This window comes from Vicugna pacos, chromosome 25 (assembly GCF_048564905.1).
Source record: "Vicugna pacos chromosome 25, VicPac4, whole genome shotgun sequence".
Taxonomy (NCBI): domain Eukaryota; kingdom Metazoa; phylum Chordata; class Mammalia; order Artiodactyla; family Camelidae; genus Vicugna; species Vicugna pacos.
This window is the reverse complement of record NC_133011.1, coordinates 23961503-23982182: the sequence shown is the minus strand read 5'-3', so window position 1 is coordinate 23982182 and position 20680 is coordinate 23961503. Positions and strand designations below refer to the sequence as shown.

The following is a 20680-nucleotide window of genomic DNA, read 5'->3' as shown; positions in this document are numbered from 1 at the left end:
GAAGTCAACTTGGCCTGCTCTACTGCGGGCTCTGGAAAGTAAATCTAAGTTCTTACCCTTGAGGCAAGGGACATGGCCTTTGTACCCACCGGATATAAGCTGTAAGCCGAGGCGCTAGCAGCAGCCTGGGGATGGGGGACCTAGCTGCTAAAGGGGATGGGGCACCAGTAACTCCCTTTATACCCTAAAGCCATGCATGCATGTGTGTTGACTTTGTGTGGTTGATTGTAGAATATGATGTTTTTATTCCAGTAGTAAATCCTAGTCAGTGGACTGCCGAATGTATTAAAGACGCAGTTTCTGTCTTCAAGGAGTTTAAGTTGCCATAACATCCACTTATAGAAATTAATGAAAAGATCCAAGAATCTTTGTGTAAAGTTTGCAAGTCATTTTTTAGGGGTTAAGTCCTCTTCCCAGCTGTGACATGAAACATTGAAGAAGAGTTTCTGTTAAAAGATTTTAGGGGAAAAGCAAATTTGTTCTGAAATATGTGTAATGTTTAGTTGGGGCAAGATGTACTACATTAATGCTGAGTTTCGGAAAATTTCTCCTCCCTAAGTAACTGTTGATAAAAGAGAAAATTGAGAATTTATTTCCTTTTCCCTTTTATTTCCCTGGTAAACGTACCAATAAACCGCAAAGGCAATCAGAGGAGGAAATAAAGTCCGAGGTGTTATTGGTCATTGAATCATGAAACGTTGGCTGGTTTAAAATTCTAGTTGCAGTACTTTTGTGGTGCTCATGTGTGCACCCTGGGTTAATACACATGTGGTAAAACTTCCCCATTTTCAGGAGCTCGGTACTTACACAACTGCCAGTAGATTCTTGTTGAGATTTCCGGTGCTCTTTACATGGGAGCAGTTTTTCAAAGTCTTGGTCATAAATATGACTTACGTTCAAGGCATATGACTTTTGTTTCTTTTAGGACAATGTAAAGCAAATGCTTTTTGATAATTTTCATTTTCTCCAAAGTACACTTCATTTTTTAACCTGAGCTCTTTTCTGTTCGATATTCTTAATAGAAGTAACTCAAGAAAGACGTAGGTTTATGCTCTCAGATTTTGGTGAAAGATAAAGGTAAAAGATAGCAGTTTTTTTTTTTTAATTCCTAAACTCAAGGGCTATACACAGATCCACTGTCAAAAAGTCTCTCTAACGCAGTCTTCACCTATCATCCCTGAGTAGTCCAAATCTTCTTCCCCAACTAGAGGGAAGTTGTCATGTTTTCTATGGCTTTGAGATGTTTGGTGGCATAGGAAAAAATGTCCCATCTAATGACCAAACAGTTTATTTCTGGAGGAGAAACAAACATGGAATTTTGTTCACTGACGCCACTGGTGTTTTTATCTATGAACCATCTAGACTCGGAAGGCTCAAATAAACACCACTTGGGGTTATTAAATCTAGACTTTCTCGTCATGTATGGGTGTAGTTTAGCAAGCCAAAACAGACACGAGGCTTTATTTCAGAAGTGCTTTTTAGATGGTGTCCCATAAACAGCAAGTATCAAACAGGACACAGGTCTGGCAATTCTATTCTTCAAGGCTCTGGATGGCATTTATAACTAAATTCACCGATAAAAGTCTACCCATTTTTCCTTACAGGAGAGTCCCATTGGGTAGATGATGACTGTGAGGAAATAAAGGCCCCGGAATGCCCTGCAGGGTGAGTGCACTCTATGAGTTATGCTTTAGTTGATAAAATATCACAGCTTGTGGATGGATAAATGGTTACACACAACATAAAACTAAAATCCTCGTATAAAGGCAAACTTATGAGTACTTATGAGTAATTTACCAGTCAAAATCTAGAATGGATCTCTTGAAGTAGGGAATTAAAATTTTTTTTCCCTCCTATCACCTCTGCATGTATTGGAGACTGAATATTCTCTGTGTTTCACCTTAGCTGAAGATTTTACAAATTATATCTAAACAGTACTGAAGACGGAAAGAAACATTTCTGGCAGTGGTTTGTTTTCCCCTGAAGTGCTGCTTTTTTATTTTTTATTTTTTATTTTTTTGGTGGTGGTGGGGTGGCTGAGGGGAGGACGACAGAACTAAAAATATTATCCAAGATGGTAACTCCTACCAGATGCTACGGAAACTTGACAACCCACTGAAGCGCTGCTCTGCTAGGGTACAGCCAGACTCGAGTGACATCCCACCGCTCAAGTGTGACCAGCATAAGGCACTTATTCCGCCTTCCAGGAAACTGTTGAAAATTCATGGACCCTTAAAATGCCTGGCAGAAAATTAGTTTTTTTACCAATGTGTTTTCATTAATGCATTGGATTGAGTATATTTTTGTTTTAGGCAGCACAGCCTGGGACACAAAGTCCAAGTATTTAGATATTCTTATTTTTGTCTCCTTTTTAACATTAATGAGCTACTTGAACTTCTTTGGACTTTCAGAATGGGATGGCAATAGTTTCTGACTTTTAAAATGTGTTTGGTTCTTTTTGAGGAAAAAGCAATATGTGGTAGAAGCATTGAATGAAAACAGTAATGATAATAATGAACTCATATAGTATTGTTCTAAGTGCTTTATATGTCACTCATTTAAAATTTGCCTCATTTGGGGAGAGAATAGCTTAGCGGTAAAGTGCATGCCTGGCATGCACAAGGTCCTGGGTTCAGTTCCCAGTACCTCTGTTTAAAAAATTAGACAAATAAATAAACCAAAAATTACCCCCCCTACACTAAAATGTGCTTCGTTTATTATATGGCTTCAAATGAACTCAAGTCTATTCTTGCTGAATTATCTTCAAACCATTAGAAACAAGTCTGCACATGGTTTAGTATTCTCAAGTCTGATTGAACAACTGTATCTTTAGAATGTAACAAAGGCCCTATTTCATCAGTCCTGCCCTAGTTAGAAGGATAATCTAGTTCTTTACTGATTAATTTTTAGAGAGCTTCAACAATTTTAATTATTTTTGAGATCAATTTATAATTAAACCTAAAATAATTTCTTTATAAGTGTTTCATTCTAGTGACAGTAGTGCTCCTATTTCACCCTCCTCCCTCCCTCCCTTCCTGTATGTGATAAATATTTATGGGAGCCCAGCTATGGGGCCTCAAAATAGAAAGATGAGTAAGACGCAAACTGTGCTTTGAAACTAATGAAGAAGATAAACATGTTAATATAACATTATAATATAATGTAAAATATATGAATGATAAAAGAGGTATCAATTCATATCTTAAAGGAATTGAGAAGTATGAGCAAAGAATATTATGAAAGAGGAAATCTTGAGCTGGATTTTAAAGAATGAATAGGTGTTTTTCAGGTAGTAAGTGGGAGAATACATATTCTAGGCAAATAAAACAGCTTTTTACATGGTGAAAAACCTTTTTGCAAGGCAAGAGGCAGCAGTGGAGAAAACACATTAGGGGAAATCTGGAGTCCAGTCCCTTCCCTGGTCATTTAACTCTGGACTTAAGTGATCCACAAATGTTACGTGACTGGAAGTCCAGGCTGATACAGATATCCTCACTGGAAATTTCATCTTGGAAATTCTTGGTTCCAGTTATAGAGAATGACTAGAAATAATGCAAACTCTGTGGCAACAGGTTTTCTAAAGCTTAATGTGTTACTGTTTAAGGTTTGTTCGTCCTCCATTAATCATCTTCTCTGTGGATGGTTTCCGTGCATCATATATGAAGAAAGGCAGCAAGGTCATGCCTAATATTGAAAAACTAAGTAAGTCATTTTCATACTGTGTTCTCATCTGTAATCCATGATCTACACAGTAACCACTCAGCTGTCGGCTTTGAGATCTCTGGCTTTACTATCTGAAATTCCAAAGTGAAGGTAGCACGTTTCTTTGACAGCTTATAGAATGGATTTCCATTATTTCCATACGTGAAGTGATTCTTATTTGTTCTCTTGCTCTAATATCTGAATTCTGTTTCCAGGGTCTTGTGGCACTCACTCCCCCTACATGAGGCCGGTGTACCCGACAAAAACTTTCCCTAATTTATACACTTTGGCCACTGTAAGTATTTTTTCAAATGGTGTCAATTCAAAGAGCTGATTTCATCCTGAAATGACTTAAAGGGAAATTTTAAAAACATGTTCCTTAGGGTTCAAAGAAAATCTTTCTGTTTTCCATCTTATCTGTATCAGTTGTTCATAGTAAATGCTTTTTACAACTTAGTGGGTGACTGGACTTCACTGCAGCTTTAAAAATTGTTTTTTCAGGGGCAGTTCTGTCTGAACACATGCATTCAACCTGTCTCAGATACCACAAGATCTGGTCTTTATTTTCTGAATTTTCAAATAAAAATGTTGACTTTAGGGTTACTGTGTTTTAATTTTCACATACTCCCAATTCTACCTTGCTTTCTTCTTTAAAAAATAGGATTTGTTTATTGAATTAATTTTGAGGGATTTGGGATAGAAACACAAGCTAGAGAAAAGGAATAGTGTATTTAGAAGTAGAAGCTTCTTTGGAAGCACATCAGTCAATTTTGATCTCAACGTTAATTTATTGTGATAAATATTATTGTCATCTTGCTTAATTGCAACATTTTAAAAAACCCAAATATTAAATTTCTTATAATCACGTTAAGTTTCTCAAATGTCTTATAATTAGTCCCTAGATAATATTCATGTTTGCACAGACAGACACATACAAATGTTAAATATGTATATCTTATATACATAAGAAATTAAATATTGCTCTAAAACCTTCTATGATAAGAAACTTTATTATAGAACTATTATGTATGGATTATTTTTAACAATAAATTTGTTTTTCTACAAAGGGGCTGTATCCAGAATCACACGGAATTGTTGGCAATTCAATGTATGATCCTGTATTTGATGCCACTTTCCACCTTCGAGGGCGAGAGAAATTTAATCATAGGTGGTGGGGAGGTCAACCGGTAAGTTTTGTATTTTTGTGTATGTCTGTGCACTGGAACATTTCATCACCAAATTTTTTACCTGCGAAAAAGATGTGTTTAATTTCCTCATACTTGGCAATGTTTCTGTCTTTTGATACTGTGTATGTATGTGTGTACATAGTATATGTATACAATATATACATAATATATGTGTGTGCATAATATATGTGTGTATGTATGTGCATATATCTATGTGCATCTGTATTATATGTATGTATTTATATGTGTATGTGTGTATACATGTGCATATACAATGTGTGTATATTCACATATGTTTATGTGCCTATGTGTGTATATATGCGTGTATGTGTATGTGAGGTTATGAGTATAAAATTGTGAGATGACAAGTGTCTTCATTAGGGTAATAGTGGTGGAAATGGTGACAAAGGAGTGACTTTCAGAAACATTTTGAAGAAGGAATAGTCAGATCTTACAGATTTACTGAATTTGGGGGTACAGTGCAAAAGAAGTGAATGACATGAGAGCTGCAAAATTTTGTCACATCTGCCGTATGAACCAGAGCAGGGACACTTGCTGAGAAAAAAAAGGGTCAAGGAAACTCACAAGGAATTTAGGAATTCTTTCGTTTAATCTTTTTTTAAAAACATTTTGGAAGTTACATATAGTAAATGGAATCCTACCTTGATTCTGGACCAGCAAATTAATACTTTGAAAGAAGTCATCCTTTTTACTTCAGATCAAATAAATGGCTGTGCAGAAAGTAAAAAGGGATGTAGGTGGCTTTCTGCACAATATTTTTCCTGTGACTGTGGGTATGGTCAGGCATCTTGCTTGGGTCAGATGTGAGCAAAGCAGCAACCTGAAACCATGGCTGTAGAATGTGCCGAACTGAACGAAGTGCATGTAACTCTGGCTAGAAGGACCCGAAGCCCTGTAGGAACACATCCCAGTACACGCAGTTGGTCAGAAATAGGTGGAGGAAGGGTGGCAAATGTTTCCATCGCATTTCAACTCTGATAGGAGGCTGTAGCTTCCTGGAGCACTGGTTAGGAAAGTGGGCTGGGAGATTTTTGTACAATCTGCCCTGGCAGGAAGAGTGGACAGTGTGTCTGCACACATCCACGTATCTACCTACCTGGAAATGTTTGCTGCAGTCTATGGGCAAAATGGAGAATATAAAGGAAGAAAAAAATGGTATTCCTCTTTGAGAAAAGATCATCTACGGTAAAAAAAAAAAATTCATACTGCATAACAAATTAGTATGCAGGGTTAAATATGGGCTTTTCATTAAAAAAGTAAACATTGGAAGACTTCTTGTATGTCTGAAGAAGTGTTTCTTTCTAGTAGAAGTTCTGATTCTGCTGTCTTTATTCAGGCTGGACTCCCAGAAATCTATGATGCCCTACGCTGTAAGCATAGCGAAATTTGTTTACAGGGTGGATTTCACAAACAAAGTTTATGATAGAGGAACATTTTAGGTGTAAATAAAATGATTGAAATTAGAGTTCTGTCAAGCTGTTGCTAGTTGGTCTTTTATATTAATTTTGTCCTGGAAGCAAGCTTGCTTGAAGAGCCGCAAATGATATAGAGATAAATAGTAATTTTATCAAATTGGATCAACTTAAAGCAAGTGTTGACATTAGGCTCCCTCGGGGTTGGCATGACTCAGAAGATGAGTCCACATAGTCATTAACTTCTGCAGAAACAGAGCAGAGGGAATGCTGTTAACCTGCTCCATGAAGTGAAGTCTCTGTTTTCACTCTGTTTGCCTGTTTCCTCACTAACTCTCAAAGTTGACACATTTCACCAAGTTTAGTAATTTCCTAGTCCCGACCAAGATTTGCGGTAAAACTGATTTGTGTTTCTGGCTATCTTCTTGAACAAGAGGCCACCGAAAGAATTCCAAAGAGCACAGTAGATTTAAGTTAAAAACACGTTTTATTGAAATTTGGCATGTAGGAGGGACGTATGAACAAAAACTGTAAGAAACTATAAATCCTGTACGAAAAGATGAGTCAATAAATATTCCTTAAGCACTTACACCATCCTCTCAGAGGCTTGTATAGTTCACAGAAAATCACCAGTGGAAAAAATAATTGGGGTGGAGAAAATATTCATAAAAACCTTAGACAGGTAATTAAATTAAACTCAACTTATTTTTACTGGGTGATTAAACCATGAAAGACATTTGGCAAATAATATATGAGTCAGATCAAATGGTGAATAAGAGCCACTTTTATTCTAGTTTGAAATCTAAAATATGACATGAGGCATTGGTATAGTGTCCAACTGAAAATTTGAATCACATCATCAGACTTCCCAAAATAACTTCTATAATATCATCTCATTTTAAAAAACCTGATATGACCACTGTAACAAAGTTAAGTCAGCTTTTAATTTGTTAACCGTCAGAATGCACAAGTAAAAGTTGTCATTCACTGTATGACCCTACATTTCTCCTGCATATTATAATGGAATTCTTTTTTACATTGTTGTTTTGAAACTGTATTTACTTTTTTTCCTTATTACAAAAGTATGTTGCATACTCTTACTGGACTGCCTTACGTGTATTTGTTTCTCTGAACAAAATCTCTCTGCTCTAATCCTGCAATTTCTAACACAAAGATATCTCAGTGGGGAAATGCCCTGTTCAGATTAAAGCTGGACTCAGAGAAGTGGAGAATGAATGAGACTCCAAGGGGCTCGCTTAGTGTGTAGATTTGAGAGACAAGTCCAATTTGAGAGGCAAGTCCTCTGAAGTCATAGTTTCTGGAGGAAGGCAGACACATTTTTTTTTAAATTAATTTTCTTATTGAGTGAAAGAGTCTCTAAATTCTATAGTGCTTTACTATTTTCAAAAGTTTCACACACATGATTTCACATAATCCCGTAATAACCCCTTTCCTCCGCTCTTATGTTGCCCCTCCCCAACTCCCTCTCCTCCCTGGCAACCACTAGTGTGTTTTCTGAATCTGTGAGTCTGCTTCTTTTTTGTTTTATTCACTAGTTTGTTGTATTCTTGTTACTTCTCGAGTTGCTCGCCCTACGGTGGTTTTCAGCCAGGATGATGAGGTACTTAGGAGAGACTCTGCTCCCCTTTGCTGCCAGGCTCATTTCTCTTTCAAGTTTCAGTTAAAGTATCCAGTCCCAAATAGCTTTCACTAAGCTCTATCAGTGCTGGCCAAGCTCAGGGACCCTCTTTTGCATTGTCGTATTATTTCTATCATAATCGTGACCATATCATTTCAAATTATTCACATATCTGCTTTAGTCTGTGGGCCCCATGAGGGTAGATATTTGATATATTTATCTCCTTATATTCAGGACATAACCTATAGCCTCACACGTTTAGGGGTTCCACTCACGATGTTTTGGATTGAACTGTTCTGTACCCCCATCTGCAGCACGTTTACCTGCACTTCTTCCTGCATTTCATCACTCACGTCCCTCTGGCCCTGGAAGGTCTGTGATTCTGCCGCCTCCCCCAACTCTCACATCTGTAGTTTGTTCTGACTCTTGAATCTCTTGATTGCTCTCCTCCCGCTGATACTGAGGCCCCGCCCATTCCTCTGGCCTCCCAGAATTCTACTTATTCCATCTCTTTGCTTTAAAAAATTTTTTTTTATTGAAGTATTGTTGATTTACAATATTGTGTTAGTTTCAGTACATCAAAGTGATTCATTTACACGTGTTATATATTCTTTTTTGGATTCTTTTCCATTATAGGTTCAAAATATTGAATATAGTTCCCTGTGCTATAAAGTAGGTCCTTGTTGTTTCTACTTCTGTGCTTTTGAATGCAAGAGGGTAATTTCCTTGCCAAGAACTGCGAGAAAGACTACAGTAGTAGTTCAAGGTTTTCAAAAGTGTTTTTTGCTTATTTTCTTTTTCAAAACGTCTCCCCGTCTCCCACAGCTGCACATTCTACTGAATTTGAGAACGTGTTGGATCTCATATTTAAATCCTCCTGGTCCCAGAGGGAAAGTGTTTAAAAAAATTTAATGTTTTTTTTAAAATTCCTGATAACATATCAAGAAGGTATAATATTATTCCCATTTGTCCCCTTTTCAAAATGTGGTATCTAGGACACAGCTGTTGAAAACCCTGCCTCTAGATAAAGCAAAGCGATGGAAGAAATACTGGGATTAAAGGTGGGAAGGCCAAACTCAGCGTCTTCTCAGCTAATTTTTTTTAGCTGTGTTGTTTTACCTATCTCTGAGAAAATTTATATTGCATTCAGATTTAGAATGAGAAATTCATTTCTCTAAATTAACAAGGAACTAGTTTTATGATTTCTGCTTTACAGTCCTCCCTCTCCCCGCCTCCCCCGCCTCCTCGCCCCATTCTCTCTCTCTCTCTCTCTCTCTCTCTCTCTCTGTGTCTCTGTCTCTCTCTGTTCCCTTCCTGACAGCCTGAGAGACTCTTTTTCATTTTTCTTCTTTTGGACCAACATTTTAGTGCCTTTTTTTTTCTCTGTAATTACTAGATTTAACTCCAGGGTTCTGAAATATAATAATATATGTATAACTTGCAAAGGAACTTTTATAGCTGCTTCTGATCTGATTTAACTTAAGAAACTTTCTTTATGCTTCAGTCTTGTACCACTTGCCAAATCTTGATGGCCCAGCTTCCTTACTGCTAGGATCCTTTTCTTTGAGATTTTAAAATGTCTTTTAATTTCAAGTATTCTCTCTTATCTGTTCATTTTTTGCACTTTTCTGACTATACTCCCAATTTTCTTTTAGAAAATATGGCCAACATTCTCCCAAGCAGGGAGAATTCTTTTGCTTCTTTTTTGAAAGAAATAGAGAATTTTTTTAACCTTTAATTCATCTTTACAGTTCACATTGCTTTTTCTAATTGGCTGATTTTTTTTTTCTAATTCCCACGATGTTAATGGTCACTGTAAAAATTTTGGGAAGTACAGAAAAGTGTAAAGAACCAACAATCCTGATTTTGCCACTGAGATAATTTTAGCGCACTTAGCATCTGTCATCTCTCCCAGTGGTCTTTCCTTATAGAACCGCAGACTACTTCCGGTGAACTTTTCCCCTGAGTATTAGTAAGCTAAAAGTTACTCATAGGGCTTCCTGTAGCCCAGATAATGCCAACATCAGCATGTATCCCACCATATAACTTTTGAAAGTGTAGGGTCATCATTTGACAGAATTATATATTTTAAAATTTTCATTAGAAAACCCCAGACTGATCTTACATTTCAATCTGCCAAATATTGCTTAGTACAACTTCCTTGGAAATACCAAGGCACTAGATTTTGTAGGCAGTTGTTTGACTATTCATACACTATGTTTGTGTCTCTGAAATTAAAATAAGTATGAAAGTAGATCTCTCAGTATAAGAAGCTGATCTCTCTGGTATCTGAGGTGGTTTTGAGGCACCTGCAGGATGTCCAGCACTCAGAGTCCATCTTCTTTGTAGTGGAGGTGCTGACACAAGAATGAATGAAACTCCAGGACCCATTTTGAATCCTTGTTGGCCAGGGGCTACCCAGGAATGCTGGAGTTTGTCTATAAAGCAGAAGGATACTCTGGACTGAATCCCAGAAGGGTGCTCAGAGCTATCTGAGATCCTGATCTCTCTGGTCCATCCCAGTGGGACAAGGACTCCACTTCTTTCATGTTGATGATGCCCACTAGCAGCTCAGACCTCCAAGGATCTGAGAGGATGCCCTGTGTTCTCCAGCCCCATCCCTCACTTGCGAGCAGCAGCAGCTGTCATTTTGCAGCTGGAGATTTTCAGTCTTCCTGAGGGACCTGGAGATCCTTGCAGAATTCTCCCAGGTCAGGTGTTCCAGACTTTTCTGAAGTCATGGCCAAGCTCCTGGATGCCCCACATCTCCAAATTGCCCCTTTCCTCAAAAAAAACAAGGTTTTTTTGGAGTAAGTAAAACACTGTCAAAATCTGGAGGCAATCAAACCAGAAAAGAGGTTGGTTACAAATCCTAGACCATTTTTGCTTTGGTCTTATAAAAAAAACTAGTTATGCTTCTTTTTACTGTTTGCCTCCTAAACTTAAAGGGTTTCTTCTCACAGACTTCTGTTCAATGGGACACTGGCCATCCTAAGCTATTTTTAATGTTCCTAGAATAACTAGATTATATTTATTTCCATTATTGCATAAAAATTAAGATGAAAATTGATCTAGTGTTTACCAAATGCTAAGACACTGTTTTAAGGATTTTATATGTATTAACTCATTAAAGCTTAGACTAATCCTATACACTAGATAATACTAATTAATCTAATTTTAAAGGAAGCTGATGCACAGAGAGCTTAAATAACTTTCTGGAGGACCACATGGCTGGTAAGTGACAGAGGCAAAGCTTAAACTCCAGCTAGCTGGTCACAGAGCTCAGATTCTTAAGTGCTGTATCTTCTGCCTCCCAACAGCTGAGCTGGGAAGAATATTTTAAAAGCCTTAATGACATACTTGGTTCACCAAACTTATCCCAGGAACTTACTCCTAAAATTTCATTTACTAAAAGACTAAGTAAAAGATGCAAGGGGAAATCCAGAATAAAAACTAGCCTCCTCCTCAACCCCCATTTCATTCACCTCATTTAAAACAAAACAAGACCAAGTTGGCATCTGTGTGCTAAGCTGGGGTTCTCCTCTGTGGGTTTTAATAGTCAAGGGAAGATATGATCACTTGGCATCTTTTGATGAGCAGAATTCTGCCATATAAATGAGATGTTCAGAAAAATGATCAGAAAAGACAGGTACCAAAGAGACTCTTGAGATGAAATGAGTTAAAAAAAATGCACACACACAAAAAATGCCACTGGAATCACAGCAGAGCTTGAAAGCTTTCACAGAGAATGTATTGAATAATGCTTATGGAAAGAATAATTCTGACTTCCAGATGTGAAAAAAAAAAGATTGCAAATATTGGGAAATTTATGGTGGGGTATGGGTCGTATAAGATACCTGAGCTATAATATATTTTAAAGCCTTTTCTTCTTTGACCAAAACTCAGAACATGTTATAAGCCTCTTATATTTTCCTCATTAGCTATGGATTACAGCCACCAAACAAGGGGTGAACGCTGGGACATTCTTCTGGTCTGTGTAAGTTACCTTTATTTTGTCAATGTTTGTAAAATTACAATTATGATTCAATTTATGAAACATTCATGCAGTCTGATTTCCTTTCAGTTAAATGTTAACATACTCCAACTTATGGATATTTTCTGATTCAAAATAACCCTCCAGGCTTTTTGTTTTTTTAAAGAAATCCTCTCTCTGTCTCTCCTTCCATCTCCACCTTCTTTTCCTCTTCCCTCCTTTTACCCATCTTTTCTTAATAGAATGTAAGGAAGAACTTCTCTTCTACTTCTAGTCATCAGGAAGCTTCAGGATTTCCCTAATAAGAAAAAAGGAACTACTCTTCCCCACAGAAGTGATGGGGAGATTAGTAGTTAATGTTCAGAAAAAAAGTCTTAAGATGAAACTTACCTAATAAAAGTGTCAACATGATTATTTTTTGAGGCTCTTTAGTAAGAAAAGGAATCTGTTTCAACTTTCATGGGGATTTTATTCCCACTGAGATGTTCTTTCCATCTTTTTTTTTTTTAAACCACCTAAAGCTGTTTTCATATTTGCCTCTTATGCCTTAACAAAAATCTGACTATTCTATAATAGTAGTGTGCTGAGAGCAATCACAGGTTCACATTAATCCAGAATGGTACTGTCTATATTCTCCAAATTCAGAAATAAAGCAGCTTTTTCAAATTTGAAGAGCTAAATTGAAATTGGTTTCAGTGATTCAAAGCTGACGGAGTGTCCCTTAAAAGTCTCCCCCTGCCAACCCCTCACTTTTTTAAGAGAGATTTTTCTCAGTTGAGAAATAAGTGTAAGTTCAAAATGACAGGTTGATTTACCAGTTTAATCTTATGCATTACATTTTTTAACCCTTGACTGTCCTTGATGCTTATAGAAGTGATTTCTTCTGTTCCACAACATATTTGCCTGGCAAAATGGAGAGGCGCCAACAGCATAATTAATACTTAGTCCCCACCTTCACTACCCGCCCCCCAAACTGCTGTAGAGCTTCATTGAAAAGGCTTAGTGTTCTGGTTTTGAATGGCAATTTTCTCCACCCAGTTCAAACCTTCTAAGAAGGTGGCTTTTGTGTGCTCCAAAGATGGCTGCAGTTTTTGCTTTGCTTCTCAGACAATTATTCTTTTATCTCTATGTCCGGGAAGTGACTTGGATTTTTAAATTTTCTTTCTTTATAAAAAAGTCTTTCTTAGAATTAAAAGAACACACAACATGGTCATGCCTCCAGTTACTTAGTGGAATATCTGTCAAGGAAATCCACACATAGTACATTATGAAAAATTTTAAATTTAAAACCGGATTCAAACCATAGACTTAGACTTTGAAGGTCATCTTTTCCACCTGGTTCTGTACTGCAACCTAGCATTAGTCTTTCATTTTGAAGTCATCCTCGGCTGATGCTCCATTGCATTCTTTTATGTCAATTCATGGTCAAAGGCAGTAATTCTCCCGACACATGGGTATCTAGATTGAGTCTAATCCCAGCTCTGTCACTTACTGGACTGCTGGCCTTAGACAGGTGATTTAATCTCTCAATAAACCAATATCCTCATCCTTAAATAGGATTGATCATGTCTTCACGATGTGTGTGAAGGGCGGTGTGAAGATACAATGAGTTAACTTATTTAAAGTGCTTAGTATGGTAATTAGTACATAGAGAACAACCAGCAAATGGTATTTGTTTTCTTACTCATGTTATCTCTTTCAACAATGACCAGACAATGGCTATGTCTGTCCTATGGTAATTGTTCCCCTTTACCACTCAAGGCCTCATCTAGTCCATCTTCCATTTTTCTTACTTTTTTTTTCTTTTTCTGACCATGTCTAATGTACTTGATCTCATAACAAATTCTTTGTCAATCAAAGATAGTAAAGATGACAGCAAGAATCCTATTTCCCTTTCTGTTAAGAATACAGTCTTCCTTTGTCAGATCTGTTTATGCGTGGTCTCTGCCAAGCATTTTAAACACTGATAGCTGAGGACCATGTCTCTTTTGGTCTGTGAGGTTATTTCATACAGATAATCTAGAACTCCTAGGAAACTTAGAGGCCACTGCGTCCAACCCCTCATGTTTGAGATCAGAATGCCAAGGCTTAGAGACGTGAAATGTCATACCCAAGGTCACACTTACAGTGGCTACTCAGACCTCCACAGTTCTCATTTCATGCTCTTACCGCTCACATGTCCTCAGCCCCTGCCCAGAAAATGATAATCACCTGCTTATCTTTCCAAGCAGAGAATGGTGACTTCTCCTTACTAGGTTCTTTTTTTTTTTCTTTCGGTAGGAGTATCTTGTATCTTTATTTATATTCACACAAATGCCTTGAACATAATATGCTTTTAACAAATATTTCATGAATGAATGTGTAATTTCTGTGGACCTGTGAATCCAGTACATAATTATAAAAGCTAACATTTTTTTATGTGCCTGGCACTATTCTAAGTGCTTTCTTTACATGTGTTCTCTCTTTTAATCCTCACAGCAATCTTACAAAATAGGTACTATTATTATCCTCATCTTATAGAGACACTGAAAGGTTAAATAATTTGCCAAAGTCTCATCACTAACACAAACCCAGGCATTCTGGCCTCAGAGTTGATGCCTTTTCCCCCTGCTCTCTACTGTTCAAGTACCCCATCCAAAGAAGGCATTAAAGGGTAACCACCCTGAGCTTGACGCAAATTGTATTAGTTTGTATTTTTCCATTAGCATCAAGTGACTCCATCAGAATCCATTTTTGTGATTTAACACCAATTTCATAAAATAAAGCAGCTTGTAGGGAGGTAGTGAAGTAAGGGAAAATGAAAAGGCTACGACATTCACTTTTTTTTAAGTTAGGAAAGAATTCAAAATATGTAATTATTTTGTTCAGATACAGGGGATTTCTAAGGCTGAAGAATTAAATACTTCAGGCGATTAACCTGGCTTTGTTATGCCTACTCTTAATTCAATTATAGGATATAATAAACAGGGCTGCATTTATTCAATAGCATTGGAATTTGTTTAAATTAGGACTCATTTTATGGTAAACATGAGTTTTCTGGGCTGGTAGGATAGTTCTAGACAAAGAGGGGGCCAGAGGGAAGAATGACAAATACCCCATCTGTCAGAGAAGGGGGAGTTAATGGCGGTGGGTGGTGAGGTGCAAATGGGGGAGGCTGCTTGCTCAGAGTCCTCGCCAACTCTCGCCATCTCCCATGGCTTTGAAGGTTTGTCTTTTTCCTAGCTCTCTCATGCACATGCCTACCAAAAGTAAAAGTTTAAGTGGCTCACCCAATATTCCATGATAAATTTTTGATAGTTTATTATTTTAGGTTCCCAGCAAAAGTGAACAGTGGATACAGAGATTTCCCTTATGCCTCCTGCCCTCACACATGCCCAGCCTCCCCCAGTATCAACATTCCCCCACCAGAGTGGTACATTTGTTACAAATGATGCATCTCCATTAACACATCATTATCACCCAGAGACCATAGTTTACATTGGGGTTCACTCTTGGCCACAATAATTTTTACTATCCACAGTTAAACTTGGGCTTCAGTTTAAAATTCATCATAAACATGCTCTATGCCTAGTCTTGGAGGGGAAGCAGAAAGTAAGTTGTGCTCCTTGTTAAGAAAGAATAAGCAAATTTTCCCACAAATAGAGATCTCACTCAGCTTGTGAGCATCTTAATGTAACTCAGCCCATGATACAGAGCTAGCCGAGAGCTCCTGAAGTGAGTGCCAGATTTAGGGTAATTATATTTCAACAGAGGAATGGGCCTTAAACACAAAAGTCATTGTGGATGAAGATTATACCCTTTTTGTCAGTCTCATAATTATATGTGCCTATTCTTGATAGATTTTTATAGAGCTGGAAGAGAATTTCAAGAATACTGTTCCTAACCCCTTGTTTTATAGAGGAGATACTTAAAAGTTCCAGATTAAATAATGTTTCTAAAGTCATATAGCTATGTAGAGATAGAATGATGACTAATTATGATCATTAATAAATGTAAGGTGTTTTTTTGTTTTTTTGGCATTTATTCTGTGCTAGGCATTGTACACACCCTTGGCCTATGTTGTCTCATTTCACCCTTACAACCAAGCTGTGTGGTGTGCTTTGCTGTTATCTTTATTTTACTGATGAGTAAACTGAGGCTGAGAGAGGTCACACTACCAACAAGAGCCAGACTGGGGACGTTAAGTCCTGATCCCTTGGTGGCCACAGCTAATGGCTTTACCCACTAAATAGCAATGACTCTGAATCCAGGGTCCTTTCTGTAGCAGAGCCTGTGATCAGCAAGGCAGAGTCTTCATTTGACTGTGAATCAGAGTTTCCAGTCTTGTCTTCGATGGCAGAGGCTGAGCAATGTGACGCGTTGCAAATAAAAATGGATGTTTAAACGCTAATTGGAAAGGGGAAATTTTACTCCAACAAAGTGAAAACAGATGGTGGTAAATAGAGAGCCCTTGGCCAGGGTGCAAGAGCAAGAGCTCATCAGGCTGGAGTTGGTGGAAAATGCAACCTAACCTCATGCTTTGCTTGTGGCTACCCTACAGGGTCATCCCTCACGAGCGGAGGATATTAACCATCCTGCAGTGGCTCACCCTGCCAGACAACGAAAGGTATTTGTCTCCCCTCCCTGACCCTCCGTCTTCTTTTTCCAGTGCATTTCCATCTTAGGTTGGAATTGGGTGAATACTGGCTAGACTCGGTGTTGGAAGCACAGCCAAGGTTTGGTATTATTAAAAGTTTTGTGGTTCTTAGCCTTAAGCTTGCTTCCCTAAGGACTTAGGTTACAATGGACGTAGGTTATTGGGGACCATTTAATTATGTGGATTACTCCAGCTGTTAATCCTGGCCACCACAGCAGAGCCTGAGGGAGTTCCTGGCTTTGATAAACAAACCAGCAGCATCTCAAGGACTGGGGAAGCATGAAGACTGACTTTTCACTTCAATGGAGTCCTTCTTTCAAGCTGCAGATTGCTTGGCCCCTGTGAATTATTACGGGGCTTTGTTATCTTGAGGATCAAAGGCCTGAGTTTGCGTTCAGATGTCCCTGGTGACTTTTTATTCCTGAAGGTAGTAATCAGGCCATCACCACACCGAGGGTGATGGAGGGGGTGGTGGGTGTGGAAGCAAGAGGAAAAAAAAAAAACAAGAAAGAGAGTTTTTTCATGGTAAAATGGACAGTGGTTGGGCATTTAATTTACTTGATTTGAGAGGATTTTTTTTAATGTGTAAGGATAATTGATATTCTTTGTCATGTGTGGTTTGTGGAATTCTGAACCTTCCAATTTTCCCGTAGGCCTTCAGTCTATGCCTTCTATTCCGAACAACCTGATTTCTCTGGACACAAATATGGCCCTTTTGGCCCTGAGGTTAGTAGCTTATCTTCTGCCTGGTAGAGCCTGTGGCCCTGGGCTACCTAATTTACTCACCTTATTTCAGGATTTGTACAAAGTCTTTTGGGCTGTTTGTATCTGCAAGGTGGATGCATAGTCAAAGAACTACAGGAGTAAAATCATTTTGAAACATCTCAAACATACCTGTTTTTCTTACAGGAACTTTGGTTCAGATTGATTTGATTTCAAACGTATCCTAAACTTGATGTTCATAGGAGGGGATATATTCCAGTCCTGCAGGCATCAGTCAAAAGGTGAAGGGTTGACATTTGCCGTCACTGGGATAGGAGTGGAAAAGAATCTGGAGATAAACCTGCAATACAAAACATTGCCACCGAATTTCAGCTCCCTTAAAATGGTTATGCAGTTCGGAGAGGGTCGGTCAGCCAAGTAGCTCTGATTCCCTCAGCAGGTACGGGCTACCTGGCAAATTTGAGAGCACTGGATTCTTCTTTATTTGATAAATCTTGACATAGGTGGATACCTGTGGGAGCATCACTGCCATCAAGAATATGAACATGTCCATCACCCCCCAAAATGAAACACATTCTTTCCTAAAAATTTAATTGTTTTATTATTTTTTTAGAAAAATTGGGGTAGGGGGAGGTAAGTAGGTTTATTTATTTGTTTCAATACAAGTCCTGGGGATTGAATCCATGACCTTGTGCATGCTAAGCATGAACTCTTGCCGCTGAGCCATGCCCTCTCCGCTGTGAAACAAATTCTTAACTGAGAGAAATACACTGTTGAACGAATCTGTTTAGCAGAACAGCTTGACACCCTTTTGTCAAGCACTCAGGCATCTTAGCAGAGGACAGTCCGTTGGTAAGTTAGTATCCCAGTGTAACGTCAAATTCAGGAGGTGCGAAAGGGACTCTTGGTGTTTTACTGTGTTCCTCTGTTATCAAGAGGTGAGAATCTCCCCAGTGTTTTCAGCCCAGGTCATTTTTAAATATGCTGGGATTTGCAAACCTAAATCTTAATATTTTAAATGTTTTCCACCTCTTTTCCTTACTAGAGTGGTGAGGTTTACATCAACATAATAAAATTTGATTTTCGATGAGAAAGTATTTCATAAACTCTGATGATAGAAGGAACGACCTCCTATTCTCTGATAGCCTATGGCTAGAATTAAGTTTACTATGTTCAGCATAAAGATGGCTAAGGAAATGCAGATATATGTGTCTTGGTTTAAGTATTTTTGATCAAAATGCAGCATATCTAAACAAAGGCAGTCAATACTAAGGAGCCATAAATATTTCTGAAGGCTTTAACATCAATTCAGTGGCGATTTTTTTTTTAAGCACTGGAAACTAATGGCTATGTGAAACCATTCTTAGTTTGGCCTTAAATCACTGAAGTCATGTAAGTCTAATGCTCTTTTTCCTAGTCCTTTGATGTTTAACCACTGGTGCATGATTATGAAACACAAATGATCAAACGAGATAAGCATCCACATACATGAAACACAGATCTTATTCTTGTCAGAGTGACCATGGCTGTTTTATCTTTAGGATGATTTTCATTGAGATTAATCTAAAAGGAATCACATTTTATTAGGATGTTAAAAAACAAAAAACAAACCAAACACCAAACCCTAAGCAGTTCCACGTGCCCTGTTTAAAGGTTCAATTTTGCTTGGATGACAATATCCCCCAAAAGACCCTGTGGCATAGGCAACCAGAGATTGGTAGAGCCATTCTTTTAAAAGCAAGAGGCTGGTACTTAAAAGAGGTGAGGGGCTACTCCGCTTGCTTGGCTGGTAAGTGAACTTGGACATAGGACTTCCGACTTCCAGACCAGGGAACCATTTAACTCTCCTTCAGTCTAGGAGATAAGCAAAGTAGTCCATTAATAAACTATGTTCCAGCCCTACAGAACATGTTCTTTATGCCAAACATTGGTTTTTTAACAATACAGATGAAGTATAATTCTTAGAATTCTCATTTCCTTAAAAGTTATATGGCTTAGCAATGAATGTTGTTCATCCATGAACATCTCTGGATTTCTAGTGTGTGTAGTTCTGTTATAATTACTTACTTTGAAAGTGTGTGTATGTGTGTTTTAATCAAGAAATAAACTAAAAGTTTTTTTAAGTACCAAGCAGTGATAAATGAAGCATAAGATGCTTTAATTTGCTGTAATGATGGTTCTACGCTCAGGATTCTCATGCATTTACAAACAGATTTTTTTTTTCCTGAGTATTTTTGAATTAAGAGTTGGAAGTATTCATGCTATGTTCCTTTTCGTATTAATGCTTCTGTAACTAGGATATTCTTATATCTATGGGGTAAAATGCTAGTGATGAGGTATCTTGGAAAGTATTTTCAGTTATGAAAACCTGAGAACTTTGTCATTTTCTTCTGATAAGGCAAGGAGTATTTTCAGATGTCAACTATTTCTCATTTGACAAGAATCCTATTTTTTACTGAAAGAAAAACAAAAAAGTTTATACTTTCAAAACATGAAACCAAAGCCAACAAAACTTCTCTTCCATGGTAGACTGATAGGTTTATCTGCCTGTATGTCTCTCATTTATTGTGCATTTAAAGATTATACTTTCTGCAGTATTATTTTTACAATCAGTAACATGTTATCTTTTACATCTAATGAGAAAATACCTTGCATTTGAGATGTAATTGAAATGATTTGATCTAGCAAAATGTTGTGTGCTACAACACGGTTCAAGTTTGTGCTTTATTCACTTGAGTATACTTTTTTCAGGACAATTCACAAAGGCTATTAAATGAGATGACCAAAGATTGAGCTAATAGCGCCAAGAGATGGTGTGTTGCTCCTGGTTTCATAGTGTAATGGTGAATGTTCAGAAATATGCTTGCTTTTGGTTATTGGCGCAACCTTTTTCTCTTTGACCTTCTGTGCTTTCTCTGTGACCTTTGGTTCGGCTGCTCTTCGAGGCCTAGAGGCAGAGCTTTGGCTGGCTAGTTACTACTCCAGATGGCAAAGTATCCTTCTGAAAAGCAGGGAAATTTGCCCCTCTCCTTCCCATCCTTTTAATAACCTCAGGCTAAATCTTCTAAAGTCAAGACTAAAGTATGGCTGGTCAGTGAAAACTTAGCTTTCGTCTACCTCTAACATTCGAAGAAGGAAATATATGCCATATAATCACTGGATGAAAACTCATTTTGACTAAATCCTGTTTCTCCCGCTGCTCCTCTAACCTGCTGCAATCGAAAGGGCTCGCCTTTGGAGTCTTCGGAATGTTGAGGTCTCTTGCAAATGGCCGAGTGTCTGACGGGCAGACTTGAGCGCTAGCTGAATGTACTTGGTGACCATGAAATGGTAAACCCTCTTTTTCCTTTTTCCTCTCTTCTCATG

At 37.9% G+C, this 20680-nt stretch overlaps 1 protein-coding gene across 11 annotated transcripts in view; it reads left to right on the top strand.

Moving 5' to 3' along the window:
• The window catches only part of ENPP2 (ectonucleotide pyrophosphatase/phosphodiesterase 2), a 101120-nt gene that overhangs the window by 42912 nt on the left and 37528 nt on the right, over positions 1-20680 (top strand). For all 11 annotated transcript variants that reach the window (XM_031691280.2, XM_072949641.1, XM_072949640.1 and 8 more), the window contains 7 exons: positions 1605-1665; positions 3605-3702; positions 3918-3997; positions 4770-4889; positions 11903-11958; positions 16496-16561; positions 17245-17317. In XM_031691280.2, coding sequence (XP_031547140.1) covers positions 1605-1665; positions 3605-3702; positions 3918-3997; positions 4770-4889; positions 11903-11958; positions 16496-16561; positions 17245-17317 — 554 coding nt within the window. The remainder of the gene's footprint in view (positions 1-1604; positions 1666-3604; positions 3703-3917; positions 3998-4769; positions 4890-11902; positions 11959-16495; positions 16562-17244; positions 17318-20680) is intronic.